The sequence below is a fragment of the Panthera leo genome, chromosome A1 (genome assembly GCF_018350215.1).
Source record: "Panthera leo isolate Ple1 chromosome A1, P.leo_Ple1_pat1.1, whole genome shotgun sequence".
NCBI lineage: Eukaryota > Metazoa > Chordata > Mammalia > Carnivora > Felidae > Panthera > Panthera leo.
In genome coordinates this window covers 44,568,774-44,588,657 of record NC_056679.1, presented here as the reverse complement: position 1 = coordinate 44,588,657, position 19,884 = coordinate 44,568,774, and the positions used below count along the sequence as shown (strand labels likewise).

Here is a 19,884-nt window from a genome sequence, read left to right as displayed (position 1 = left end):
AATGACTTCTGCTTACTTCAAAACATTTGAACGAAATAAATATACACACACAGGAGCTGAGATGTTTAATGTTCTGTTTTAATATTAAAAAAGTATACATCAATATAGTCAGCTTGGACTGAATATTCTAAACTCCCTTCAGAGTTTTTTGTTGTAATTAAAAGTAAATTATCGTTGCATTTTTATTACTGGTTTAATTCAAGTGGCATGAATTATGCAAGCACATTAGCAGAATATTAGTCTTAAAGTAAGAACTTTTACTACATGGAAAATTTCTTTCCTCAATTTAATAAATTGAACCTTTAAAGACTGGCTTTATCTATTATTATTACCAATCAATTACAATTTTGAATTAATAATTTCCATAGGGTGCTGAAATAACCTATATATCCATTAAGAAAAAAAGGAAAAATTATAAAAATAAAAATAAATCAATTGTATATTGCCATCTTACTTCTCCCTTTTCATTAACCCAAGAACCCGTGTGTGTGTGTGTGTTGTGTGTGTGTGTGTGTGTAACAATGAATAATATAAACTAATTTAGGGAAAATTTTTGTATTAAAATAAATAATGAAAATTATGTACACTTTCTGAATATTTCACAGTGTTCTGTTATTGTTATTACTGAACTACATCCTGGCTTCATGCTATGGGATTTCATAGACAGATTGAAAAAGAAATTGCTTTGTGAAACTTAATATTTACTAGAGATAGAGGAAAGGTTATGTCTCTTCTGCCCTGTAACTCACATTTGCTTTCTGGGTCTCCAAGTAAGGAAAATCTCTCAGGTCTCATCTTATAATCAACTTTGCCTTCTTAAAAAAACCTTCTTGGATTTTATGTTATTGTTGCTCACAATCTTATAATTTTTTTTAGATTTTCCTTTTCATACTAGATATTGTACAGGAAAATTGTTTACATGTCCTTTGGATCTTACATTATGCTTTGGATGCTAGGAAGGCAGAAAATGAATCATATGCCACTATAGCATGCATGAAGAGTACATGCTATGTATTTTTTGTGCATTAATCTTGTATTTGACTATATTTTCTCAGGATTATTTAACCATCACTCTAATCTCAAAATATCTGTACACTTGATTCTGTTACATTTGAGTGATATCATGTAGAATTTAGCATCAGAAATATGTGGGGTTTTCTTTGAACTTCCAAGACTAATATTCAACCAGAACTCACTGAGATGTTGCAGCCCAGTGGTCATTTGAATTGTTGGGCATTTATTCTAATTGGCAGGTACTTATTTCTTATTACACAAGTATTTTTATTATATCCCTTGGGTTCCCCCATTTCATACCTAGAGAAATCAAATTACTTAGATTTATAGTCTTAATATTAGTCAACTATAGGAAAGGAAAAATAATAATTTCTAAGTAAGAGGATTGTTTTAAAGAGTAATTAAATAAAATTAAATGAGGTTAGCATAATTCTTAGCATATTGTCAGTGCTCAATTATGATTATTCATAAAAGGTATTTTTATTAGTTTCATCAAATCCTTTGTGCAATCCATTATAAAAAGTGAAGCTGGAGGGGTGTCTGGGTCTGTCAGTCGGTTAAGTGTCCAATTTTGGCTCAGGTCATGATCTCATGGCCCCTCCTTGGCTCTGCACTGACAATTCAGAGCCTGGAGCCTGCTTCGGATTCCATGTTTCTCTCTCTTTCTCTCTCTGCCCCTCCCTTCCTTGTGCTCTCTCTCAAAAACAAATAATTTTTTTTTTAAATGAAGCTGAAGACAGAACTGTGGAGGGAGTAATCATTTTGTCAACATTTATTAATTTTGAATCTGATTTATTATATACTTTAGTATTATAATATGAATTCTAATTCATATGTATCATTTTATATACATTTTTAGTGCTACATTTTTTTAGGTCACATACTTGTAATTTTGCTGCCTTATATATTTTAATTATGTTTTTATCACATATTGCATTCATTATTTTAGCATATTTTATCCCATTCCACACAGTCAAATCTTACTGTCAGATACAAAAATGAAAATATCTTATTAGAGACAGATCCACATAATTACATGGATGTGAAAGCATGGTCTAGTTTTCCCAATGACATTTCAATGTGCTTTCTGCTAGATCTAAAGTTATTCAACCTTCTGACTGATAAATATGAGAGAGAGGCTCCTTATATGTACTTACGTTATTGCCACCTTCCATTTTCCAAGTATGAACTGCCATCAAACAAAATTTTTTCTTACAGTTAATTTCGTTTTACACAAAATCATGAATAACCTGAGGAAAGTTTATTGATGCTACAAATGGAGAACCATTTATGATTGATAATAGCACCATTTAAAATATCATCCTCAAGCTTGGACATTCACAATTTCATAACTGCAAATTTAAGTCTAATTTTGTGTTTTTTTTATTTTTATGTAAATAAGAAGAATTATAGGAACCACTACCTGTTTAACATTTAACATTTGCAGGATGTTTTACACACATCTCTGTCCTTCTCATAACATTCAGTTTTGTCGTGCAGTTGGGAAAATATAGCACGAACTTCACATATGTTTCTCAACGATACACATCTTTTCAAATATTACTTTAGTTGTGTTTTGACTATTTCTCAATGCTCTGCATTTAAAATTTGATAGAGTTGATTCTTTGCGCAGATACTATTGTGGTGTAAAAAAAAACAACTGAAAACAATAAACAAACAAAAACAAGCAAATAAAACAACTCCAGTCACTGTCTCCTTCTGAAGTCTTCCAGAAATTACCATTTTGTCTGGTTTACCACTTTCATTCAGGAGAGATTTTTCCTTCATGTTGGAGACAGGAAATTTTATGATGAAAATTCTAAGCACTTTAATTTTAAATGCTTTGTCTACCTCAGATAACGGGTGGTGTTACCCCACAGGGGAAACATTTCACCCAGAAGTGGATGGTATGCTCGTCATAATAAAGGAATACCTTGATTCCTGACTCCTTTAGACTGCACTTGAGCTTCATTAGGCACATCATAGCACATACATTCCTCCACCAGAGAAAATATTCCACTAAATGGCATTCATGCAAGTCTGATATCTATTTCCCACCCCATCTTTCTTCTTCTCTGAAGAAATATTTAGGGGAGTGGGGGGGAAGCATTGAGGGGGGAGCATAGTGCAGAATAAAATATCAATAAAGAAAATATGGACTAGTAATGGCAGAATTCTCTTGTGAGAATTATAAAAATTACTTTGTTTAACATACGACATTTTCATTTCTGATACATCCGTGTCTGCAAAAAGTAAACAATACTTAGAAATATATGTCATTAATAATTTTTATGTGTTTTCTTGGACTACATGCTGTAATTTCTGATAAAGGGGAAATTTTACTATAATAGGACATTTAACCATTTTTTGACAAATTATTATTTTATTTATCAAGTTAAGTTACAGAAAATATATTCAGGACCTCAAGTAAAAACCTCATTTTTGTATGCATTTAATTTGAATTTGCCATGTCACAAAATGGCTTAAAATGACTTCAAAGTAAAATACATAAGAGAGAGAAATAAGGTATCAATAATGTATAGGGTAGTGTTTTGACATGTATTGGAGAGTTAACTGTACATTCATATGATAACATATCGTTTGTTACTATTGTAACTATAGTTACATAGTTACTTTGTAACTATTTTGAGGCTAAGAAATATTGATTATGATTATGGATTGTTATATGTGAAAATTTCAAGAAAAATATGAATACTTACAGTCAGAAAATGAAAGTCGTAAAGCTCTGAAATGATCTATAATGATAACATTAAAGGACTAAAATAACATATTAAGCGTATTTTGAGAGCCAAGATAGTGTTCCAAAGAAAGTTATCTGTTAACAAATAAACAAACAAACAAACAAAAAAAACATCTGGCAACTCAGAAGCCATGGAGTACAGAGGCAGTGGGCGTATGGCTGCCTTCACGGGTAGAACTCTCAATCTGGGGAGATTGCCAGGTAATAAAATGTCAAAACTGCAGCCTTTTTTATTTCCACATCACAACCATCCAACTTAGTGCATAAAATCTTTCAGCATCCCAAGATGGAGCAACTTTGTAGATAACTTCAATCGAGCCTAGTTCTATGAGCACGTACTTCTATGCAATGTTGCTGTAAAATCTGTCCAGTGACAAGTTATATTTTCTTATAGTTATCCCTTTCAATCTCCCGTCTATTTTTCTGACTGAAGTAGAACAATAAAGGAAGAACAAATATAAAAAGTCATTTACAGAAGGCACAATACTATAATTTTAGTCTTAATATCATGCCTAAGTATCTATGATGTGTAAGGCATTGAAATTCAAGTAAAAAAGACCTGAAAAGAGCATCCAAATTCAAATCCACACCACCTTTGGTATGATGTGCACCATAAGAGTCTTAAGTTTCTGTTGTATTCATAGAAATTATACACCAGTTTGTTTTAACTTCTCAGTCACCAAGGCAAAGAAAGGAGCATAATCAGGTATAATCTAAAATAAAAACAAATATTTTGCTCAATATAAACACAGGTTTCTAATATTGAAGTCTGAGAAGCATATCCTTGGATATCTGAATATTCGTAAAACACTATATGATGTACTTCAGACATCTTCACTGATTTGCTAAAAGTGGATATAATAATGAATTATGGAGCTATTTCTTCTGTTGGCTGATTCAAGTTCAAATGATGTTGCCCAGACACGCAAATTACGAATAATTTCATGTATCAAACAATAAAATATTAAAACTCAGGGATCAAACTCAGTTGGATTATGGGTACATTTAATTTAAAGAGATTGGTATTACTGATGCTGAACTCAAAATTATATGTTCCACCTGAAGGTACCCTCAAGTATTTAATTTTAGAAGAGCCAAATGAGTATATTTGGGGTATGTTTGATACATCAGTAGACAAATTATGTTACTTCCAGTACAAGTTTAGATAACTTGTATAACTATGAGTTGATCCTTTTTATTTTTCATTTTTCTCACAACCAAAATTTCCTTAAGTATCGAGTGACAGCCTCAGTTGGATTAAATCCTACAGCAAGTACTAGAAGTAGAAAAAAAAATCTATGTAGTGGATTAAAGACAGAGTTATAAGCTATGATATACTAAAAATTAAGGAGTATATTCTCTGGTTAAAATCAAGTAAGCTAAACACCTGTGTATGAATGTGGGTCAAAGGTATGTTCAGAAAAAGTGAAGATATTTCTCAGTAAATAATTCCTTGTTCTTTCCAAATCATAGATATTTGAGAATATTGGATTTAAAACAACTTAGGTAAATGAGAACTACTGAATTTTTTTAGTTCCGATACCCATTGGACTATATTATTTATTACTTTTTTTTAATGTTTATTTTTGAGAGAGACAGAGCATGAGCAGGGGAGGGGCAGAAAGAGAGGGAGACACAGAATCCGAAGCAGGCTCCAGGCTCTGAGCTGTCAGCACAGAGCTGGATGCAGGGCTCTAACTCCTGAACTGTGAGATCATGACCTGAGCCAAAGTTGGATGTTTAACTGACCGAACCACCCAGGCACCCCTGGACTTTTTAAAGTAAAAGATGTGTAGTTAGAATTAGAAAAAAATGATGGCCTTTATTATTAAAACTACCCTTTCATGGGTTCTTGCGTAGAGATTTCCCTGACTTCTCAAACAGTGAGCACTTAAACTCTGAGATATATTTACTAGTTAAAAAACATAAAGTGTGCTTTTCTTATGACTAGAATACAGGAAAGACGTTGTTTATTGATTAATAAGCTCTAAGATTATAGAATATTCTAGGCATAGCTTGTCATTCTGTTTTATAAAACTGGTTTGCTATAAGTTTTTAGAGAAAAACCAAGATTTTCTTCCAGACGAAAGGTGAGAGGGAGACCAGGGAGCCAGTAATTGGAGCATATTAGAATAAGGAATAAATAATTTGATGGTAGCAGAAGTCTAAAGTGCAGTAAAAATCAATTGCTTTTGGTAGCTGTTAAAAAGATTTGTAAGCCTATTAAAAATAATAAAATGATACAAACCAACATTCTCTTAACTCTCCTGCTTTTTTTTGAAACACTCAAAAAATCTTAGGAATTTGATGATATATATTATTAAGTAAGTAAATAAATAACCAAGAATATACAAACCTCTCATGTAGAATTCCACATCATTTATGTAATTAATATGCCATCAAGGAAATAGAGCACAACTCCCCATTCTTTAAGTGTGACCATTCATAAGGACCTCCTTCCAGAAAGCACAATAGAGAAAAGGAGATCCAAGAGTAATTTTATAGTGGAGAAACCTGACAAACACTACTTCTGTTGTTGGGTCACCCAATTGGATGGAGACCAGCAGTTCGGGGGGTGAAAAAAATCACCTAAGCAGAATAAAGGAGATAGAAGCACACTACAAGGGAGCAGGGGGCAGGACAGCAAAGGAGAGACTGTCTGCCAGGAGGCAGTGGTGACAGGCTGTAGAAAAGTGAGGAAGGTGAGGAGGTATGGAGACATGGATTTTTCCTTTTTTGGTACGTATGTCCAGGTATCAGTAACCCATTGGTCAACGAAGGCTTATGGATATTTTGAGGTAGGTTGTCTGATGGGCCTCTTTGTATTCAGCCCTGGGGGTCACTGTGGGCCCTTTTACTGTATTCAGGTTTCCATTGCTCCAGTTGGTTGCCCAAAAGTGGCCACTACGCCTACTAAGTGATCAAAATTAACATCAATAGTGAGAAGTCATGTTGATAGTATGTACCCTTGATATCATGTGGTGAGACCAAATCCATATCCCAGTGTAATCATAATTAAATGAATCCCAGTTGAGGCACATTCTACAAAAAGCTTAACCAGAAGTCTTCAAAACAGTTATCGAAAACAAGGAAAGTCTGAGAAACTATCACAGCCAAGAGGAGCCTAAGGAGACATAACACTAAATGAAATATGGTATCATGCATGAGATCCTGAAACAGAGAAAGGGCTATTAAATAGGTAAAAAATAAATAAATAAAAATAAATAAGAGTAAATTATGGACTAAATAATAATATAGCAGTATTGGTTCATTAATTTAACATAGGTATCATACTAACGTAAAATGTTAACAACGTAAAACAGGTAGGTATTTAATATGAGAAATCTGTACTTTTTTGTAAGTTTCCTATAAATTGAAAGTATTTTAAGAAAAATGTTTATTTTTTAAGAATTTCTATGAATTAATTAAATATTAATTTTTAATTTTGTTTCAGTTCTAGTGTGGTAATGATATTATTTCTCTTTCTACTGAAGATAGAGATGATAGATAGATATAGATGGATAGATAAATTGATTTGATAGACTTAATTTACTTTATGGACTTTATAGGCAATTTTTGTATCTATCTGGTAAAATGAATTCTTTTTTAATGTAACTGATTTTATAGATCAAATATGGTTATACAGCATAGTTGGTAATAGGATAACACTTGTCCATTAAAAATACAGCATCATAAATTTCCATTCTTCTATAATCTTCACTTTTTCCTCCCCATTTTATTTTACATATTTTCATTCCAATACAGTGTAAATTTAAATATAAATTCTTGTAGAAAACCAGCGTAAGTCCACTGATATATATTTGGAATTCTCAGTCACTTTAACATTTACTTAAGGTGAGGCTATAGATATATGTAGTAAACATTTGGAAGTATTCTATTCAAAAGGCATTCCATTCTTATTCCCCAAGTTGGCTCAAGGGAGAGTGGCTCTAATTCTATCAATCTAGTTCATATAGGGTCAAAATCAATTATTGGGGTTTTACCATATTGCTAACTATTGAGGTAAGCATGGTCATGGGATACAATTTTTATTAAGGCAACCTGGAGAAAGACTTCTGGGGAACTTTTAGTAAAGATTTCTTCACTGATTGAAGAGAAACATGCATGAAGGAATAGTTTCTCTTCTGATGGGTGTTTTTCTGTCCAATCTGAAGCTTGAAACTATGGCAGCTATGAGGGAAACAACAACATACTTGAGAAGATGGTCATCTTCTGATGATGTGTTGAGCCTTTCAGTTAATCATTTCTGGAGACAACCTTCCTATCCCTTTGTCAAAAGAGATTATAACTATTTCCTTATTAAGAAAATTTCTCAGGGCTTTCTCTTATTACAGTGATAGGCTCCTTAGGTACCCAAAGTTTCATTTAAGTATCAGATATTTTTAAACTGATTTTCTATGGCACCTAAAGTAAAAACATGTATACTTTCCCATTTGGTATATATCTATATATTTTCTATGAAGAAAAATATCATGCATGAGGTAGCTCAATTTGTGTGCATTCAAGCTCAACACTCACTAATATTCCATTTGTGCCTTCTGGCTTTTACAAATGGTCTTTTCACTGGATATATTCCAAGTGGAAAAAATAGAATATTTTAGCTCTTTGAAACACACAATGCTTATATCCTCCAAATTTGCATCCAAAGTTACCATAAGTAACCTGAAAAAATTAATCTATAGTCAACCTGTGAAAATTCAAGTTTTTCCTCTCCCCCACCTCTGCCTTTATTTTTCTAGGAAAGGAAGGAGAAATACCTGCTAAAATTTTATCTAAATTATTATGAAGTATAATGCTAGACTCAATATTTGAATTTGAACTATTTGGTCTTACAAACAAATATCTTACATATCCTATAGCTCATTACACTGACATAATATCTCTGAATCACTTTTCAAGTATCGATCTGGCAAGGTAAAGATACTAACATGCACACACACACCCATACACACACACCATTTTATATGCTAGGTTTACATTTATGAGATTATTTTAACAATATGTTGATAAAGTATTTTAAATGATAATTGCATATGTGAAGCTGCCATGACTATAATGTTATCTATATTATAAACTTCAAGAAAAAAAAACACATAACCCTCAATTTCTCTAAATTACAATATACTATCTTTGTAATTTTGTTAGCAAAGTTTGAGTTAAAGCCCTCAGAATACATAGGTACTAAACATCTTTGTTGGCATTTTATTATTCTTTTTAAAAGCTTTAGTGATGAATAATTGACATACAGGAAACTGCATACACACACACACACACACACACACACACACACACACACACATATATATATATATGATGTACAATTTGATGTTTTGATCTCTGTATATACCCACAGAACCATTACCACAAACAGGGTAATGAATATATCCATCACATGCTTTCTGATTCATCTTGTTGCCCCTCCTCACCCCATCCTATACTGATGATCTGATTTATGTCACAATAGTTTGGATGTTTATGAATTTTAATTAAGTTGAGTCACAGGGCTTATTTTTTGTCTGATTTCTTTCACTCAGCATAATTATTCTGCACTAAGCCTACTTAACTATGATGTTGCATATATCTATAGTTCTTTCCTTTTTATGAGTAGTATTCCATTGTATAGTGTAGATCTACAATAGTCTCCCCTTGTTTGCAGTTTTGTTTTCAACAGTTTCAGTTACCCAAACAGATGATCCTCCTCCTGACTTGTTGTCAGAGGTCTGTAGGCTTAACAGTAAGCTATTAAGTCACAATGCCTACGTCATTCACCTCCTTCATCTCATCACGGAAGCATTTTATCATCTTCCATCATCATGAAAAGAAAAGAAGGGTGAGTACAGCCCAATAAATTATTTTAAGAGAGAGAGGGACCACATTCACATATCCTTTATTATAGTATACAATTATAACTGTTCTATTATATATTAGTTATTGTTTTAACTGTGCCTAATTTACACACTAAATTTTATTAGAGCTATGTATGTATAAAGACAAACAGGAAATACTGTTTAAGGTTAAGTACTATCCATGGTTTCAGGCATCCCCTGGAGGTCTTGGAGCATATCCCCCACAGATAAAGCAAAGTACTGTAATACAGTCTGTTCATCTGCTCCCAGTTGTTAATGAACATTTCAGTTGTTTCCAGTGTTTGGTTATTACAAAAGAAATCTACTATAAATGTTCATGTACAAGGCTCTATATCAACATAACTATTTTATTTTTCTTGGGTTAATACTTCGGAGTAAAACGACTGAGTCATTTGAGAGGTGAAATTGTCAAACTGTTTTCCAAAATAGATACACCATTTCACACTGCCACCAGTACTGCTAACGCATGCAAGGTGGTATTTCATTGGGCTTTTAGCTTCCATTCTCCTGAACATTAATAATGTTGAGCATTTTTTATCCATGTATCTTCTTTTATGAAACATCTGTTTAGATCGTTTTGCCTATTAATTTTTTTTCTTATTATAAAGTTTGAGAGTTATTTATGTATTCTGGATACAAGTACTTTATCAGATGTAAGATTTTGCAAACATTTTTTCCCAGTCTGTGGTTCATCTTTTTGTTCCTTTAATATTGTCTCTTGCAGTGATTTTTATGAAGTCAGATTTAACAATTTTTTTCTCATGGATTATGCTTTGGATATTTTATCTAAGAAACCTTTAACTTAAGGTTACACAAATTTTCTATCTTATAGAAGATTTAGAGTTTTAGTTTTTTACATTTAGGACTATGAGCAATTTTGAGTAATTTATTTTTCATTAGCCTATAGCATATTTAATTTTGTGTTTTCTAAGTTAGCATTTCATGCATAACAGTTGCTTGACCCCAAAATTTCCCCTCAAATACAATGTATTAAAACAACAACTGTTTATTTAGTTTATGAGTTTGCGGCTTGTCAATTTGGCTGGACTTGGTTGAGAAGTTTTTCTAGTGTTTTGGAACAAAGCTTAATCCTGTATTGGCGCTCAGTTGACTGTCAGCAGCATAACCACCTAACAGAGGGCATCAGATTGATGAAACAGGCTTGCTCAGACTTAATGACATGATGGTGGAAAGGTCTCAAATGCAACAAAGGAAATGCCTTTCAAAGCCTTGCTTGCCTTATGTTTTACACTTTTCCTTTGTCCATGGTATTTCCCATGGCCAACCTCAGAGCTAGTATAGAAGAGTATTACCAAAGGGCAAAGATATAAAGAAAGGAATGACTTATGGACATATTTGCATTTTATCTTACCTGCTCTATCTTATCAGAAAGTCCTCTGCATACTCACTGCCCATAATTTGAACAAAAATGTGTTCCTCTAGGAGGGCATCTAAGTCTGTATTCCAAAACTTGACTCAGGTTCTGACCAACAAGGATGCCAATCTTTGATCATGCTTAACCTCTGCAAATAGTAGTCATGTGTAATGCTAAATGTAATGCTAAATGCTGAAGTTTCTTCACTGAATTAACATTTTGAGTACATTTTATAAATTGTATGGGTTATAATGAAAATACAAGTTTTCCATATGGATATCTGACTGTATCGGCACTATTTGTTCAAAGACTATACTTTTTAAATTAAATTGTCTTATGGCTTTGCAAAAACTAGTTATTTTTTATGAGTGGTTCTAATTCTGGATTCTATTCTTTTCCATTGTTCTGTATATATTTAGACAAGTACCAATCAGTTTTGATTACTGTAGCTTTGTAAGAAGTCTTAAAATCTGGTAGCATTATTTCTCCTACTTTGTTCTTTTTCAAAATTATTTTGGTTATTCCAGGCCATTGCATTTGCATATGAATTTTTAGAATAAGTTCTCTCATTTCTACAAAAAGTTTGCTGAGATTTTGAATATGGTTATAATAAACATATAGTTTAATTTGGGGTGAATTGAAATGTTAACATTGTTCTGTTTTCCAGACAAAAGTCACAGTGTATCTTCAACTTCATCTACACCCAACAAGCCTAATCCTCTTCAATGAGTTGTGACAAAGCATGTGAATTGTTTCCAACCAGAGAGATTTATGAGAGAATCAGTCTTCTGGGTTTTTTGGGGGGACTGATCACATAGGCAGCCTCTGCTTGACATGCACCAAAATTCAAGATTCTCAGAAGGAAAGCAAGTGTTTAGCATAAACCGTATTGTTTATACAGACAGTTTAGGTACAGAGAGCAATTTGTATTAGTTAATGGTAGGAACCCCTTTGAAATGTACATTTTCAGACACCAGTCAAGGTCAAATCTTAACAAGCAGGCCTTTTCAAAAATAGTAGGTCAGGTCTATTGTGTGAATTTTCTCCTCATAAGTGCTGTTGAAAACAATTAGATAAAATTAAAGGAAGTCATTCTCCAAATATACTGAAGTCATAATAAATGGAATCTATAAAAGCCATGCTACTTTCATTTATCTCTTTTATCTGATTTTCATAGGATCCATCCTAGGAAGCATATATCCATATCTTGGCAATCTTAATGAAAAATTTTAGGTAAAATTCCTCTACAGTTCTTAAATCATAATGATGTTTTAAAGATATATATGTTATAAAAAGCTGTTATGCATATGATCAATTATAAATAAGAATATATTTTAATGTATTCATGTTATCTCCTCTATATTTCATATTTTTATTTTAACAAGTAAAGGTACACATTTCATAAATCATTCAAAATCTATAAAGTACAGGTGTCTATGACCTGTAGAATACTTTATTCTTGTGCTTACTACAATATTCACAAACCTTAAAATATATATCAATAACTACACTGACATGATTATCTTAAAATAATTTGAGCTTGTCTGATCCTTCAACTTCAGATGAATATTTTGTTTGACATTATTATTGAATGATATTGTGAAATATAAACACCTCGAAGAACTGTATTGACAAATGTCTCCTCTGCCAAATTGACCTATGATACTCAATGTTCTACTAGTTGATAATATCCAAATAATAGGAACCTTGTAAATTTGTTAAAATCTTGTAAGTTTAAAAATAACTATTTCTAAATTTTGTTATTGATAATGTCCCTATTTCATAATTAAAATTAAACTTTAGGTAGCTAATTCAATTGGAAATTAATATATAATAAAAAGTATTTTTATTTTTCTCCCATACCTTGTTCCTTTCAATTTATTGTTTCCAGTTTATGTGCTTTTTTTTTCTTTCCTCATCAAATCCCTTGCAACATTTGGAAGCATGCTTTAGATTCCTGTTCTGTCTTATTCTTTCCATGACACTCGTAAATAAAACATAAAACTCTTTAACTATTAAACATGTTAAGTTATAGGTGAAATGTCATGTTTGAAAGCAAAGGTATCCCTCACCCAACAGATTATTTACTAATTATAAAGGAAAAAAATTCTTTAAAATGAAGAAATCTAGCAGACATTGCCTTAAACAAGGTGCGAAACAACATCATCCATGAGGAGACATACGTAATGAACCTCCCTATAAAAGGCACTGAAAAGGGTACAATATCACCTATATGATGTCCCTGCCAAAAAAAGATTTCAGCTAGGTTTAATCGTGGTGATATACTATGACTAACACAACTGGGGAAATTCTACATAACAACTAGTCTGGAATTTTCACTATTGTTATAAATGTCATGAATGACAAAATGGCTGGAAAACTAATATAAGTTAAAGGAGACTAAAAGGACATTACAAATAAATATGATGTGTAAGCCCTAATTAGATCCTGAATTTAAAACTAAAATCTATAAAGCATATTATTTGGACATTTGGGGAAATATGCATCATAGTAAATACTAGTAATATTATCAATTTCATATGTGTAAAAATTACATTGTAGTTATGTAGGAGAACACCTTTGTTCTTGGAGACACAGGCTTAAGTATTTAGGGGTGAAGTATAATGGTTAGAATAATCCAGTAATTCAGCAGCTATAGCATAAATACACATACACACACACACACACACACACACACACACACACAAACACACGCAGAAAAATATGGCAAAATGTTAACTTATGGTGAAGCTAGGTAAAGAGTATATGGGTGTTTATTGTACTATTCTTACAAATTACTATAGGTTAAAAAAATCCAGAATAAAAAACTTTGGTTTGGAAAAAGATAAAGGCAGTCTATTTAAAAAGATCTTTCTTAATAAATATTCTGTCCTTGAAAGATGAATTTTTGAAAGTAGACAACTTTTCTAACATGCTGGATGAAAAAAAAAGGAAAAATAAAAAAAATTTTCTGTAGCATCATAAAGTTAGAAAATAAATTCTAGCTAGCAAGAATACACACTTAAATTTCAATTAGATGATAGCATATTAATAATGAAAGGTAGGGTGTCTGGGTTTCCTAGTCAGTTGAGAGTGTCACTCTTTGTTTTGGCTTAAGTCACAATCCCAGGGTCATGGGATCCAGCTGCATGCTCAGTGTGGAATCTGCTTGATATTCTCTCTCTGTCCCTCTCTCCTGCCCATGCACTCTCTCTCTCTCTCTCTCAAAAAGAAAAAGAAAATGAAAAAGAAAGAAAGAAAGAAAGAAAGAAAGAAAGAAAGAAAGAGAAAGAAAAGAAAGAAAGAAAGAAAAAGTTCATCAATTATTTTCTTCATATAAGTTTGTGTTTGAGTTTCAAATTTCATGTAGCCTGTCTTCCAAGTGCACAAATGAATTACAATATCCCCTTTATATAGGGACTAATAACTATCATTGAATATAAGAGGCTGCAATATAGGTTTTACTGAGGCAAAAAGTAAAAGAACCATATAAATAAAACTTGTTTGGATAATTCAAACCTCAGTCAAATTTAGAACATTCAGAAAGGAAAATAAAACATTATTTTCTCAGAAAGATATCTAAAATTCTCAAAATTTTGCTATTAAATGTAGAACACAGATACTTATTTTTGGGTAATAATAATTAAAACTAAAGGTGGTAAAGTTACATAAAGAAAGAACAGTAGAGGGGCCCCTGGGTGGCTCAGTCAGTTAAGCAGTTAAGCGACTGACTTCAGCTCAGGTCATGATCTCACAGTTTGTGAGTTCCAGCCCCCCATTAGGCTCTGTGCTGACAGCTCAGAGCCTGGAGCCTGCTTCAAATTCTGCGTCTCCCTCTCTCTCTGGCCCTCCCCCACTCACACCCTGTGTCTGTCTCTCTCTCAAAAATGAACAGACATAAAAAATAAATAAAGACAGAACAGTAGAAATAAAACGAATCCATAATCAAAGAAAAAGAATGACATTATTAAAACTTAGGATTAAAAATTAATGTTTATGAATTAATTAAAAATTCTGTGAAATGAGTGATTCCCATTTGTAGAATTTCTACAATTAAAAGTTATTTAAATTTTTAGTAAGTTAGGGTTAAGCAGGATATTAGATATACCAAATAAGTATCCATGGATTTAAAGGTAGATATAAAAATATTATAAATTTTAATACAAATAATTCTCATGGAGAGAACTTCTACAAGTAAATATGAAATATTTGTAAAGTTTTACATGTCAGGTTTAAATGAAATATTAAATATATTGGGGACATAATCAGTGAATGGAATATATAAAGAAACTACAGATAGGGAGGAGAGAATGATTTGATCAATACAAAGCCCTTGATAATAGTCTCTAAGGGAAAATTGGAGAAGCAAAGGTAAGGAGGAAAAACCACTTCAATAAAAATAGGCAATACTTTTCCAGAACTTTCATATTTAGCAAAGCCAAAAATCTCTAAGCAAAATTAATAAAAATAATTCTAAAAAAACTCACGTCCATTACCATTACTCTATATTATGCATTAACGAGACCCACCAAAGTTGATTCTCTGAAATGATTAAACAATCCACTGAAAATATAGGTTAATTTAACAAAATAAGAATGGCAGTAAAAATAAACAATCTATGGCATGAAAAATTTCCAATAATTACAGGCATACACTAATTAAAATAAAATTAAAACTGCAATTTAGAGTAGATTGGGGGCACCTGGGTAGCACAGTCAATTAAGCATCTGACTCTTGATCTCAGCCCAGGTCATGATGTCATGGTTTGTGAGTTTGAGCCCCACATCAGGCTCTGTTCTGATGGTGCAGAGCCTGCTTGGGATTCTCTCTCCTCCTCTCTGGCCCTCCCCAACTTGTGCTCTCTCTCGCTTTCAAAATAAATAAAATAAACTCAAAAAAATTTTTTAAATTTGGAGTAGATTAGACTGCAAGGATCAATAAAACCAATAAACCAATAAAATTATATACAGTTGAGTAGTTGAGTTTATTGAGTATTATTAGCTTAAATATTGAGTTATTATTTGAAACTAATAGTTTTTGGTATAGATTCAGGCACACAGGCTCCTTACACCATGTGCATCCTCCATCCACCAAGGTTTTATGCCATCTTTACTTTGCTGGTAGAAGAGAAAGAGACCATGGATGGAGCACAATCAAGTCATAAATACCTTGGTGTGGTAGTAACCAACATCCCTCTACTCGTAGTCCATTGACATGTATCCTGATGTTATCATGTGGCCTGGTCCTGTGTTCAGGAAAATGCGTGAAGCTATTTCTTTTTTTTTTTTTAATTTTTTTTTAACATTTATTTATCTTTGAGATAGAGAGAGAGACAGAGCACGAATGGGGGAGGGTCAGAGAGAGGGAGACACAGAATCCGAAACAGGCTGCAGGCTCTGAGCTGTCAGCACAGAGCCCGATGCGGGGCTCGAACTCACGGACCGCGAGATCATGACCTGAGCCAAAGTCCGCCGCCCAACCGACTGAGCCACCCAGGCGCCCCGCGTGAAGCTATTTCTAGTGAAGAGTAACAGTCTGTGCCACAAAAACTAAGATGTAATAAGCCATTTGTATGACTTAGAAATACTCACTCAATCCTGAGTTACACATAGACAATCTGAATGGAAGTAAACCTATTAAAGATGTGTTGAGTTGCCAAACAAAACCTAACCTCAAATAGTTAAGCCCAGAAGGCTTCACAGGAATGTTTTACAAACATTCCACAAAAAGTCCAATTCTTTAATAAATTATTCCAGTAGTTAGAAAAAAGAGGAAATACTCAAGAGCTCATTTTCTGAGGTTAAGAGAACTGACTAAACGGAAAGAAAAATTACAGAAAACTATAACCATGGGTACAGTGAGTTAAAAACAGTATTAGCAATCTACAACACAGGTATATATAAGGCATGTACATATACATGTATTCATTATCCACATATAGGTGCTTCATACTAATATACACAAGTGTATTGTCAGAAACTTCATAAATCTTTGCTCTCCTAAGCTTCTAGACATGTTTTTGTGAAACTTTCTTGTGCCTCCTTTTTTTTTTTCCTTAATTCACAACAAAAGGAACAACCATAATTCCTGCTGAAGTGGATACAGACATTTTAGTTGACACCGCATTTGTACATACTAGAAGATTTTGAATGTTACGTGAAGTGAGACATGCAAGTTATCGTTCTAAACAGTTTCGTGATTCTGTTCACTTAACGTTTAGGTTGCTTGGAGTTAAAGGAAGACACCATTGAAAACCTTCTTGCTGCAGCGTGCCTTCTTCAGCTCCCTCAAGTAGTAGAAGTGTGCTGCCACTTCCTCATGAAGCTGTTGCACCCATCCAACTGTTTGGGGATCCGAGCCTTCGCAGATGCTCAAGGATGCATTGAATTAATGAAGGTGGCCCACAGCTACACAATGGTAAGGAAATGTACTATTTTCATAATAGAGGCATAGCTGTATTATCAGAGGTTAAAACAATTGCTATCATTGCATTGAATGACTTTTTTATGTTTCAAATGAGTTCTATAGGCTTGGGCACATTTCTATTATGGGGCACAATGTACTACATAGAATTTTATAATATCGAAGCAAAAAAAGCCTGTTCTTAATGGACTTATTTCTACATTGTGTATAAATTATAAATAAAACCATAAAGCAACTATAGGCTATTTAAGATTTTAAAATTGTTTAATCTTTCTTAGTACTCCTGTCATATCTCTTTTTAAATCTACTTCCACAGCTGCCCCTTTTTTCTTCTTTTCTTTCTGATGAAGAGCTACCAGTCTGTACCACAAAAAAGAAAAAAAAAAAAGCAACTTTTTTTTGCCTTTTTCTTACAACATTTCTACTATGGAATAAGTTGTATCAACCAAAATTCAATGTTGAAGCCTACCCACGATGTGACGGTTCTGGGGGATAGGGACTTTTGGTTGTAATTAGGCTTAGATGAAGTCCTAAGAGTGGGTCCCTCATGATGAGATTAGTGCCCTTATAAGGAGAGATACCAAAGAATTTGCCTCCTCTCTCTCTCTACCTTGTGAGGGCACAGTAAGAAGGTGACAACCTATAAACCATGAAGAGAGCCCTCACCAGGAACTCAAATCAGTCTACACCTTCATCTTAAACTTCCCAACTCCTGAATATGGGAAATAAATTCCTGTTCTTTAAGCCACCCAGGCAATAGTATTGTGTTATATAGCAGCCCAAGCTGCCAAATGCATTTTCATCATAGCACATTATATTTGGTATGCCTCTGCCTGTATGATTTGTCTAGGGAAAATATCATTACTTAAATTATATATTATAAAGTATTTATTGGCATAGTACATACTGGATTTCAGAACCTCTGCAAACTTCTATAGTAAGGGAAAATATTTAGATGTATAAATGAACTGATCTATTTTTTTAAGAACTTTGACTTTCTTTACCATTTTATTTATTTTTTTTTTACATTGATTTATTTCTGAGAAACAGAGTGAGACAAAGCGTGAGCAGGGGAGGGGCAGAGAGAGAAGGAGACACAGAATCTGAAGCAGGCTCCAGGCTCTGAGCAAGCGGTCAGCACAGGGCCTGATGCGGGGCTCGAACTCACAAACTGTGAGATCATGACCTGAGCTGAAGTCGGACGCTCAACCAACTGAGCCACCCAGACGCCCCTCTTTACCATTTTAATGATGGGTTTAAACTGAGTGAATATCAGTCAGTAAATCCTCATAAAGTAATTTAAGTCTATTTATATTTTTTCTCATTTTTTCTATATATATATATGTATTTTAACATCTTTATAGAGATACCAAAAATCACTTGAATTGTACACTTTAAATGTGTGAACTTTGTGGTGTGAGATGTTTTTTATGTTATCTCCATTCTAGAATAGAATAATCAGTTACAACAATTCACACTGTAATCACTTACAACAATTCACACTGATCATATTTCATACCCTAGAAAGAACATTCTAAAAGCTCTTATTCTAGTGTCTGGCATATAGTAAGCCCTCTACAAAATGCTAGCCAATTTTGTTATTGTCATTATTAACATTACTAATGATTTGATTGTAATTATTGAAACAACCAATTATAAAGTATAGAACTTTCCCTTTCAACTCAAGGAAAGAATTTATATGAGGTAAATCTCATTAAGCTTTGTAGTTGCTACTTACGAAAAAGTTCTTTTAAGATTCAACATCTTTTCAAATCACTAATGACTGTCAGCCATTTAAAAGTCTTCTGATTGTTATTCTTATACAGAATTTAAATATTATTTTATTTTTCTTCTTTAATCCTTTAAGCCAAGTGGTAAATTAAATGAAAATATACAAATAAAAAGAGATACATGCTCTGCGATTCTATTGTCAAAATTTTCCTTTGAAATATTCCATGACAAGGCATAGTACCACTATTGAAATTATATGAACCATATAAAATCAATGTAAACAAACAGTTCATCAACCAAAATATCAAAGTCCAACTGCAGTCATTTAATTATGCACATTTCATTACAATTAGGAGTTCTTGGCGTAGCTAAGCCGAAGAACAATATGTGTCCATATCCAGAGGGATAATGGTCCCTTCTGGTCTAGTTTGAAATTATTAATTTAGTAATAAAGATGTTTTTCTTGCAGCTGCTTGGACTGCTCCACAATTTATCACACAATATTAACAATATTTTTTCTTTAGACAGTTTAAAATGTATATTCTATAGTAAAATATATTTAAACCTGAAATTTACACAAATTTTGTTAATATACTCAACATTCTAAACGTCTCTATCTTAATTTATTTTTGAGACTATGAATGGATTATGTATTGTGTCATGTAGGTTGAAATTTAATTTCGTGATTTCAA

At 32.8% G+C, this 19,884-nt stretch overlaps 1 protein-coding gene across 2 annotated transcripts in view; it reads left to right on the top strand.

The window, feature by feature from the left end:
- KLHL1 (kelch like family member 1) overlaps nt 1–19,884 on the top strand; it is a 353,595-nt gene that overhangs the window by 139,144 nt on the left and 194,567 nt on the right. For both annotated transcript variants that reach the window (XM_042904084.1, XM_042904077.1), the window contains one exon: nt 17,259–17,455. In XM_042904084.1, the coding sequence (XP_042760018.1) occupies nt 17,259–17,455 (197 nt within the window). The remainder of the gene's footprint in view (nt 1–17,258; nt 17,456–19,884) is intronic.